General features: G+C 49.7%; 1 protein-coding gene across 2 annotated transcripts; it reads left to right on the top strand.

Moving 5' to 3' along the window:
* The first annotated feature begins 529 nt into the window (after positions 1–529).
* On the top strand, positions 530–9,649 carry C1RL (complement C1r subcomponent like). 2 transcript variants are annotated; one of them, XM_043882274.1, is made up of 7 exons: positions 530–568; positions 688–834; positions 1,417–1,696; positions 4,279–4,465; positions 6,020–6,145; positions 6,281–6,355; positions 7,989–9,649. In XM_043882274.1, exons 2-7 carry the CDS (start codon positions 761–763, stop codon positions 8,759–8,761), a joined length of 1,515 nt encoding a protein of 504 aa, XP_043738209.1. In that variant the 5' UTR covers positions 530–568; positions 688–760; the 3' UTR covers positions 8,762–9,649. The 2 variants fall into 2 exon arrangements, with proteins under 2 accessions (XP_043738209.1, XP_043738210.1); XM_043882275.1 differs by lacking the exon at positions 530–568 and having other exon boundaries at positions 747–838.
* Positions 9,650–10,733: the final 1,084 nt, after the last annotated feature.

Raw genomic sequence — 10,733 nt, 5'->3', positions numbered from 1 at the left:
CTTTTTTTTTTTCCCCCAAAGTTTTTAAGAGCTTCGGAGCCTGCAGGTACTTGAATTAACAGGAGGAATCCCTGCGTTGTGACCTACCAGGAGAGACAGGAATCAGCTTTATGGCACGTACTGGGCGTTCAGACAGGGCAGCCCTTTGTCCACAGACACGCCCCCACCCCCCTCCACCTGCCTACAGAAGCTTTGGCCTGAAACAGACCCTGTCTTGCGTCAGCCCGAGCCTGCTGGACAAGCAGCATCCGGGGCCTGTGAGCCGGATTCAAGGACTGCCTCAGGGCGGCCCCAAGTCCTGTTTGGTGAGGCGGGAGGTAGCGTGGTCACAAAGTTCAATGTCTACAAGAGGCTGGCTGGTTACAGAATGAGCAGGAGGTCAGGGAAGGAGAAGTCTTGCTGATTAAAGGCGAAAGGCTAACTCAGAAGGAGCCATCCTACCGAGTGTGAGACACGCACACGGTAAAAATTAAACAGTGCGAAAAAGACAAGAGTTGGTGCCTCCACCCACCCCTGATGGCCTCTTGGGGCCAGGGCGGTTGTGGAGTTGTTTTTCCTCTGCTTTGGGGTAGGTGAGCTATTCTTGAATCAGACAGCAGGTGGCGCTCAATCCAGAGAATTAGAGAAAAGGGAACTGCGGAGAATTACTCAACTCATTTCCAGTAACTTCTCCCTCCTCCCCCACAGGGCCTTCTCCAGCCCCACTTCCTGTTCCCTGGCCCGGGCCAAGTCCTCTCAGGACTCAGATGTCGGGTTCCAGATGCCTGGTCTCAGAGTTGTGGGAACTGTTTCTGGGGAAGCCTCACTCCACCCGCTGCCCAGGCGACACGACATGTGAGTGTGCCTGGAGGGGCTAGAGAGGCTGAGGAGGCTGGAGAGGCTGGAAAGGCTGAGGAGACTGGGGAGGATGGAGAGGCTGAGGAGGCTGAGGAGATTAGAGGCAGAGAGAAGTCTGGGGACACGGGAAAGGCACCCTGGGGCAGATGTGCACACACACACACACACACACACACACACACACACACACACACACACACACCAGATGTGCACACACACACACACACACACACACACACACACACACACACACACCCACCCTCCCTCCAGCAGCCATCCCTGGGGTGTATTGGCTCAAGCTCCAGCCAGGACACTATCACATGTAAATGCCTCTCACTTGTAAACCTCCAGGCTCCTCAGACGCCAGGGTGGGCCTGGGGTTGGCTGAAGCAGACAGAAAACAGCCCCTGCTTGGATGGGCCTCTCCAGGGAGGTGGGCAGCAGTGCAAAACCCACAGTCAAAGCACAGGCTGACCAGGAGGCTGAAGGAATTGGGGCAGGAGGGGCCATAAGGGTGTGGACAGAGGGGCCCAGTCCTCTCAGCTCTTAGCGCCACCTGCCCCCCTCATGTCTCCGCAGGCCCCAGGCCACAGCCATGCAGCCCCATCTGCGCTGGCCCACTCCCAAGTGGTGGTTCCTCCTCTGGGGAGTCCTCCAGGCTTGCCCCACACAGGGCTCCGTGGTGCTGCTGGCCCAGTGGCTGCCCCAGAAGCTGACGTCCCCTGGGTACCCGGAGCCATACGTCAAAGGCCAGGAGAGCTCCACGGACATCGAGGCTCCAGAGGGCTATGCTGTGAGGCTCCTGTTCCAGGACTTTGACCTGGAACCGTCCCCGGACTGTGAGCGGGACTCCATCACAGTGAGCTGGGTGGGGTTCTGGAGGGACTCCACATGGGGAGGGCCCTTGCTGGAGCCCCAGGGCAGTGGGAGGGGGCCAGGCCCTGAAACTCGAGGCTTACCCAGGAAGCCAGGTCTCCCAGCTGAGGCACCATGCTTACCTGTGCACCCTGCCATCTGGGCCCCACCAACAAGAGAGAAGGCCACAGGTCAGGAAGCCTCACCAAGGGACACACAAACACTGCAAATCCCTAGAGTCGAAAGCAAGAACTCACACATCAGTCATTAAAAATGCAGCATCAAGCATGGTGTATGCCTGCACTGTCGGGCTTAGGAGCTGGATGTTCAGTTCAGTTAAATCGCTCAGTCGCGTCAGACTCTTTGCAACCCCATGGACTGCAGCACGCCAGACTTCCCTGTCCATCACCAACTCCCGCAGCTTGCTGAAACTCATGTCCATTGAGTCAGTGATCCCATCCAACCATCTCATCCTCTGTTGTCCCCTTCTCCTCCTGCCTTCAATCTTTCCCAGTATCAGCATCTTATCCAATGAGTCAGTTCTTCGCATCAGATGGCCAAAGTATTGGAGCTTCATCATCAGTCCTGCCAATGAATAGTCAGGATTGATTTCATTTAGGATTGACTGGTTTGATCTCCTTTCAGTCCAAGGGACTCTCAAGAGTCTTCTCCAACATCACAGTTCAAAAGCATCAATTCTTCGGCGCTCAGCCTTTCTTTACAGTCCAACTCTCACATCCATACATGACTACTGGAAAAAATCATAGCTTTGACTAGACAGATCTTTGTTGGCAAGGTAATGTCTCAGCTTTTTAATATGCTGTCTAGGTTTGTCATTGTTTTTCTTCCAAGGAGCAAGCGTCTTTTAATTTCATGGCTGCAGTCACCATCTGCAGTGATTTTGGAGACCAAGAACATAAAATCTGTCACCGTTTCCTTTGTTTCCCCATCTATTTGCCATGAAGTGGTGGGACTGGATGCCATGATCTTAGTTTTTTTAATGTTGAGTTTTAAGCCAAATTTTTCACTTTCCTCTTTCACTTTCATCAAGAGGCTCTTTAGTTCCTCTTCACTTTCTGCCATAAGGGTGGTGTCATCTGCATATGTGAGGTTATTGATATTTCTCCTGGCAATCTTGATTCCAGCTTGTGCTTCATCCAGCCCGGCATTTCACATGATGTAGAAGTTAAATAAGCAGGGTGACAATATACAGCTTTGACTTACTCCTTTCCCTGTTTGGAACCAGTCCATTGTTCCATGTCCAGAACTGTTGCTTCTTGACCTGCATATAGGTTTCTAGGAAGGCAGGTAGGGTGGTCTGGTATTCCCATTGCTTTAAGAATGTTCCACAGTTTGTTGTGATCCACAGAGTCAAAGACTTTGGTGTAGTCAATAAAGCAGAAGTAGATGGTTTTCTGGAATTCTCGTACTTTTTCTATGATCCAACAGATGTTGGCAATTTGATCTCTGGTTTCTCTGCCTTTTCTAACTCCACCTTGAACATCTGGGAAGTTCTCAGTTCACATACTGTTGATGCCTAGCTTGGAGAATTTTGAGCATTACTTTGCTAATGTGTGAAATGAGTGCAAGTGTGCAGTAGTTTGAACATTCTTTGGCATTGCCTTTCTTTGGGATTGGAATGAAAACTGACCTTTTCCAGTCCTGTGGCCACTGCTGAGTTTTCCAAATTTGCTGGCATATTAAGTGCAGCACTTTCACAGCATAATCTTTTAGGATTTGAAATAGCTCAACTGGAATTCCATCACCTCCTCTAGCTTTGTTTGTAGTGATGCTTCCTGAGGCCCACTTGACTTCACATTCCAGGATGTCTGGCTCTAGGTGAGTGATCACACCATCATGGTTATCTGGGTCATGAAGATCTTTTTTGTATAGTTCTTCTGTGCATTCTTTCCACCTCATCTTAATATCTTCTGCTTCTGTTAGGTCCATACCGTTTCTGTCCTTGATTGTGCCCATCTTTGCATGAAATGTTCCCTTGGTATCTCTGATTTTCTTGAAGAGATCTTTAGTGTTTCCCATTCTATTGTTTTTTTCTATTTCTTTGCATTCTTCATTTAGGAAGGCTTTCTTATCTCCCCTTGCTATTCTTTGAAACTCTGCACTCAGATGGGTATATCTTTCTTTTTCTCCTTTGCCTTTCACTTCTCTTCTTTTCACAGCTATTTGTAAGGCCTCCTCAGACAACCATCTTGCCTTTTTGCATTTCTTTTTCTTGGAAATTATTTTGATCACAGCCTCTGGTACAATGTTATGAACTTCCATCTATAACATTGTACAATCCATTTATTATAAGTTTCCATTTCAATTCCTAAAATAAGGTGGGCTGTATAATGTAACTATGGCAGGCTAAAGAAATCAGCTAGATATCTGGTCATGGATTGAAGAAACTTGGGAAACAGGAATAGAACAGGAACTGACTTAAGGAAGTTTCAAGGAGGTGGTACAGCTTCCAAACCCCAACAATGTGCAGAACCTTCAAGACAGGGCTGGGGTCCACACTGACATGACCCTATGACCACGGTTGGTCAGGATCACCCCATACCTGCCTACCCCCTCCACTTGCAGATCACAGCCAGTGGGATGGATCTCGGCCAGTTCTGCGGTCAGCAGGGCTCCCTGCTGGGCAGGCCCCCTGGTCAGAGGGAGTTTGTGTCCTCAGGGAACAGTTTGCGGCTGACCTTCAGTGCCCCGGCCTCTGAAGACAAGACCCCAGGCCTCCACAAGGGCTTCCTGGCCCTCTACCAAGCCGTGGGTGAGGGTGCCCCCAGGGTGCAGGGAGGGAAGTCCCTGCCCACAACACTGGCCCTGGTATCTTTTTTTTTTTTTTTAAGATTTATTTATTTTTTGGCTGTGCTGGGTCTTCATTGATGCTTGCCAGCTTTCTCTAGTTGCAGTGACGGGGGCTACTCTCTAGTTGCGGTGCTCGGGCTTCTTGCTGCGGTGGCTTCTCTTATAGTGGAACATGGGCTCAATAGTTAGTGGTGCACGGGCTTAGTTGCTCCGTGGTATGCGGGATCTTCCTCGACCAGGGGTCAAACTCACATTGCTTGCATTGTAAGGCAGATTCTTAACCACTGGAACACTAGGGGAGCCCTCCCTGGTATCTTGAAGTGACCAGTGGAAGCTGAGACTGGGCGTTCGGGATACCAGGGCTTAGCCACTTGCTGCCCAGCCTGCCCTCTGGTGAGCAGCCTGGTACCTGAGCACCAGATCAGCTCCATTGTCTCCCTGCAGATTGACAGCCCCAGTGCTGGCAGATCATCTCATATTTTAACCGAAGCTGAAAATTCAGAGTTTTAAGTGAAATTCTAGATTTACAAATGGTAACCCCAGGCTTTTTGAAAGATAAGGCATGCCCATGAGTAAAATTTTCAGTAAAAATAATCTTTCTCTGATCTCTGGCCGTCCCTGGCTCCCTTGCCCAAAAGTGACCCTGTTCTGTTTCCTGGGTATTCTTCCAAAGGCATTCTAAGCCACTTGAATACAAATACTGTGGTGTGTGTGTGTTGCATACTAGTCACGATGTTTTAAATTTGCCCTTTTTCATTCAATTAAATATATATATATATATATTGGCCACATCTTGTAGCTTGTGGGATCTTAGCTCCCTGACCAGAGATCAAACTCAGGCCCTGGCAGTGGAAATGCTGAGTCCGAACCACTGCACCACCAGGGTTTAGGCAATTAGCGTTGCCTGATTCTTTTAAAGACCATACAATATTCCTTTACTGATGCATCATAGTATATTTCATCAGTCTTTCACTGATAGTCAGATCCTACAAACAGTACTGCTCTGAACATCTTCATATATATATCATTGAGCACATGCATGAAGATAAATTCTTAGAAATAAAAAATTGAAAAATGTGTGCAATTTTAATTTTGATATTGCTAACTCTCCCTACAAAAGTTTTACTAATTTATACTCCCACTAACCACATATGAAAAATGTCTGTTTCCCCTTCCCTAATTTCACAGTTATTTTCAGACTTTTTTAGCATTAACAATCTGATTGGTGAAGAACAATTCAAATAATTCAAATGTTTAAAAAAAGAAGAAAAGACTGTGCTGGGAATTCCCTGCAGTCCAGTGGTTAGGAGTTGATGCTTTCACTGTCAAGGACCTGGGTTTAATCCCTGGTCGGGGAACTAAGATCCTCCAAGCTGTGATGCAATGCCAAATAAATTAAAAAAATTTCCAAAAGACTGTGCAGGTCAAACTAAATATGGCGACAGACCAGATTCAATACCTGGGTTGCCAGTTTGCAATTCTGTTCTCCGTACTCATGACCACTGTTTTCCTATAGCTGTGAATTATACTCAGCCCATCAACCAGGCCACTGGGGGCCCCAAGGCCATTCACACACCTGGAGACAACCCCAGTGAGATCCAGAGCTGCTGCCAGGAGCCCTATTACGAGGCCGAGCCCTCAGGTGAGTCCCCATCTGCTGAAGATTCAGTTCCTACCTGTCTTACTCCCCTCCCACCCCCGAGAGACCTGAGGCCTCTTTGAGCCCCTACCTCCCAGATCTGAGCCTATTCTCTGCCTCCCTCGTTTCACTCCTCAGGGACACTCACCTGCACTGTCCAGGTGCCCTGGAAGCAGACCCAGGAAAGGGAGGAGGCTCCCCGCTGTGTGCCTGGTGAGTGGGCACCTCTGGTGCCATGAAGATGGCCGCTTCCCAGAAGGGCCTCAGCTGCGTTTGGGCCTGTGGGTGCCGGGCGGCCTTAGAATAGAAAGGGGGAAGAAAAGGCAGAAAGTGAGGAAAGAAAGGGGAACCAAGAAGGCCCAGAAAAGGAGGAGCAAGGAACTCACCCCTTCTTCTTGAGGGTCAAGGGATAACCCAGAAAGGAAAAGCCAGAAGGGAGTTAACCAGATGGAAAATGAAGGAGGAAGAGAAACAGATGGGTTGAAAGAAGGGAAAACCCTCTCTTGACATGGTCTGCTTTAAGGATACACAGATAGGCTCTCTTCCCCCAAATATCTCCCTACCTTGATGCTATAGTGCCTGAAAGCCTAGCATTGTTTTAAAGCGTTTTTTATGTGTGTAATGTGAAGTTCATACAACATAAAAATCATAAAGTGCACAATTCAGTCATTTTTAGCAAGTTCACGATGTTCTGCAACCATTCGCACTTATTCTAGAACATTTCCCTCATCCCCAAAAGAGACTCCAACTCTACCTTCTCCCAGTCCTCTGGCAACCACTCACCACTTTCTGTCTCTATGGACTTGCCTGTTCTGGACATGGCATCTCAAGGGGATCATGCAAGAGCTTTTGCGCCTGGCTTCTTTCAGTGAGTGTAATGTTTTCCAGGTTCACCCACGCCGTAGCATGTGTCAGTACTCCACTCCTTCTCATGGCTGAGTAAGAATTCCACCCCATGCAGATAAACCATTTTGTTTATCCATTCAGTGCTTGGTTGACATTTGGGTCATTTACACTTTTTTGCTTTTTATGGGTATTGCTACAGTGAGAACACCTTCATTTCTCTTGTGTATAGACCTAGGAGTGGAATTGCTGGCCCACATACTAACTCTGTGTTTAACTTTTTGAGGAATCGCCACACCGTTTTCCACAGCAGTTGAACCATTTTACATTCCTACCGGCAATAGATGACGGTTCAGATCTAGCATTGTTAGCTGGTTGCCTGTTTTGTTTTGAATTTTTTGACTGAGTCATTCAGCTTTTGGGATCTTAGTTCAATGACCAGGGACTGAACGGGATTACAATGGCAGTGGAGCACAGAGTCCTAACCCCTGGACGGCCAGGGAATTCCCTCAGATCCACCATTTTTGAAACTCAATTTTTGAGTCAAGCATTGCCTTTCTAACCCAATCTTAGTACCTTTGTCAGGTTTTACTCCAGAGCCACAGAAAGCTCTAGGGGCAACCTGACCTCATGCTCTGGGAGGGGGAGATGTCAAAAATACAGAAATGACATGCAGACAGACAGGAGACACCGCAGACAAATGCTGCTTGCTGCAGGATATTGTTCAAAGAAGGTGGCAGGGAGTCTAAAAAAGTGGCTTAGGAAAAAAGTGGTGCAACTGGTTAAGAATCTGCACTTCCGCTACAGAGAGCACAAGTTCGATCCCTGGTCAGGGAACTAAGATCCTACATGCCTGCATGGTGCAGCCAAATAAGTAAGTAAATAAAGATGAAAATCAGAAAGCAGCTTTAAAAATGGCTGAGGAGGAAGAGGAGGTTGCAGAAGCAGGTTTTCAATAAGCGTCTCTTGATACAGCGCTGACTTTACCCCTCCTCTCTCTCAGCGTGTGGACGGCCGGTGGTCCCCATCTCCCAGACCCAGGAGTCCCTTGGCGCCTCCAGAGCTGAGCTGGGCAGCTTCCCCTGGCAGGCCCTCACCAGCATCTATGGCAGGGGCGGCGGGGCCCTGCTGGGCGACCGCTGGGTTCTCACCGCTGCCCACACCATCCACCCCAAGGACAGCATCTTGCTCGGGAAGAACCGGAGGGCCCAGGTGTTCCTGGGCCACACGGACACAGACCAGATGCTGGAGCGGGGCGGCCACCCCGTGCGCCGCGTGTTCGTGCACCCGGACTACCGTCAGGACGAGCCCCACGACTTCCATGGAGACATCGCGCTCCTGGAGCTGGAGCGCAGCGTCCCCCTGGGCCCCCACCTCCTCCCAGTCTGCCTGCCGGACCGCGAGGCCCTGTACCGGCCCGGCCGGTGGGGCTACGTCAGCGGCTTCGGCGTGGAGATGGGCTGGCTGAGCACCAAGCTCAAGTACTCGCGGCTGCCCGTGGCCCCGAGGGCGGCCTGCGAGGCCTGGCTCCGGGAGAGGCGGAGGCCCGAGGCGTTCACCAACGGCATGTTCTGCGCCGGGGACCAGACGCGGCCGCAGAGTGTCTGCCAGGGGGACAGCGGCGGCGCCTTCGTGGTGTGGGACGATCGTGCCCGCCGCTGGGTGGCCACGGGCATCGTGTCCTGGGGCGTCGGGTGTGGCAAGGGGTACGGCTTCTACACCAAAGTGCTCGACTACGTGGACTGGATCCGGGGAGTGATGGGCGGGAAGGACTGACCCCGAGGGGCCGGGCTGGTCGCCCACAGTGGAGCCCAGACGGGAGAGCGCTGGGTTCAGGACTGAGCCCCGGGTGTGGGCGGGTGGAGGAGGGAGACCTAACTAGTCCACAGAGCCAGAGAGATCCTCGCCTCCCACAGCCCCGCCTCCTCACCCTCCACCTTCCTAGGGGGGTTCTGCCACACCCGGGAAGCCCCATTCATCTCTGCTCTGAACTTCATCTCCTGCGGACCCAGCTTCTTCTGTACTCTCTTAGGAGACAGTCACCTTCTCATCCCCCTGTTCAAGTGCTGTGAAGGAGTAGTCTCAATTCATTTCATTTCTGGAACATTCTGAAGCCCCTGTAGTCCACCTTCAAATACTCAAACTCTTGGCTTCACCAAGCACAACCCATGGCTGCATTTGGAATTGTAGCTCTTTTTGTTGTTTTAAATCAGAAAAAAAAAAAAAAAACCAACCAGGCGCTTCCTGTGTTACTTCATTGACTCCTCACACCAACTTTGCAAAGGTTGAGTTGTTATCCTCTGTTTTACCAAGAAGGAAACTGAAGCTCAGGGGGATAAGGGACTTTTGCAAACCCCACAGCTGATACAGGACAGTGAAGACATGTGCTTTTCAGCACACCTCAACACCTATAGTTGTCCTGAAGACCTGCTGTATCGCCCACCCCCAGTCCCCACATCCCTTCAGGCACTCTCTTGGTGAAGATCACAACAGGTGGTCACAGCTTCCCGCCGGCCCCGCTACTGCAACTCCTCCATGAGCCCAGCCCTGGATGGATGTTCCTGTAGGCGTTCCCAGCACTGCTGGAATCCTCAGGCCCTGTCTGCACCATCAAGCACTGCTCCACCTGAAAAGACCAATTCTTTCATTTTAATAAGGACTTGAGCTGATGCTTTTTTTTTTCATCTTAAAGAGATGGGAATGCCAGACCACCTGACCTGCCTCCTGAGAAATCTGTGTGCAGGTCAGAAAGCAACAGCTAGAACTAGACATGGAACAATGGACTGGTTCCAAATAGGAAAAGGAGTACATCAAGGCTGTATATTGTCACCCTGCTTATTTAACTTATATGCAGAATACATCATGAGAAATGCTGGACTGGATGAAGCACAAGCTGGAATCAAGATTGCCAGGAGACACATCAATACCTCAGATATGCAGATGACACCACCCTTATGGCAGAAAGCAAAGAAGAACTAAAGAGCCTCTTGATGAAAGTGAAAGAGGAGAGTGAAAAAGTTGGCTTAAAGCTCAACATTCAGAAAACTAAGACCATGGCATCTGGTCCCATCACTTCATGGCAAATAGATGGGGAAACAATGGAAACAGTGACTGACTTTATTTTGGGGGGCTCCCAAATCACTGCAGATGGTGACTGCAGCCATGAAATTAGAAGCTGCTTGCTCCTTGGAAGAAAAGTTATGACCAACCTAGACAGCATATTAAAAAGCAGAGACATTACTTTGCCAACAAAGGTCTGTCTCGTTTAAGCTATGGTTTTTCCAGTAGTCCTGTATGGATGTGAAAGTTGGACTATAAAGAAAGCTAAGTGCCAAAGAATTGATGCTTTTGAACTGTGATGTTGGAGAAGACTCTTGAGAGTCCCTTGGACTGCAAGGAGATCCAACCAGTCCATCCTAAAGGGAATCAATCTTGAATATTCATTGGAAGGACTGATGCTGAAACTCCCAAGATTTTGACCACCTGATGCGAAGAACCGACTCATTGGAAAATACCCTGATGCTGGGAAAGATTGAAGGTGGGAAGAGAAGGGGACAACAGAGGATGAGATGGTTGGATGACATCACCGACTCAATGGACATGAGTTTGACTAAACTCCAGGAGTTGGTGATGGACAGGGAGGCCTGGCGTGCTGCAGTCCATAGGGTCGCAAAGAGTCAGACACGGCAGAGCGACTGAACTGAACTGAGCTGATGCACCATAAAAGAAGCAAATAAAATGCACTTTT

Source organism: Cervus elaphus, chromosome 22 (assembly GCF_910594005.1).
Source record: "Cervus elaphus chromosome 22, mCerEla1.1, whole genome shotgun sequence".
Taxonomy (NCBI): domain Eukaryota; kingdom Metazoa; phylum Chordata; class Mammalia; order Artiodactyla; family Cervidae; genus Cervus; species Cervus elaphus.
The sequence above is the reverse complement of the archived record's forward strand: the minus strand, read 5'-3'. Positions and strand labels throughout refer to the sequence as shown.

Bases quoted from the DNA above. Each gene is read 5' to 3' on its own strand.
- C1RL (XM_043882275.1), top strand. From the start codon at position 747: ATGTCGGGTTCCAGATGCCTGGTCTCAGAGTTGTGGGAACTGTTTCTG. The intron at 839-1,416 runs GTGTGCCTGGAG...ATGTCTCCGCAG, and splicing joins CCAGGCGACACGACATGTGA to GCCCCAGGCCACAGCCATGC. The intron at 6,146-6,280 runs GTGAGTCCCCAT...TTCACTCCTCAG, and splicing joins TTACGAGGCCGAGCCCTCAG to GGACACTCACCTGCACTGTC.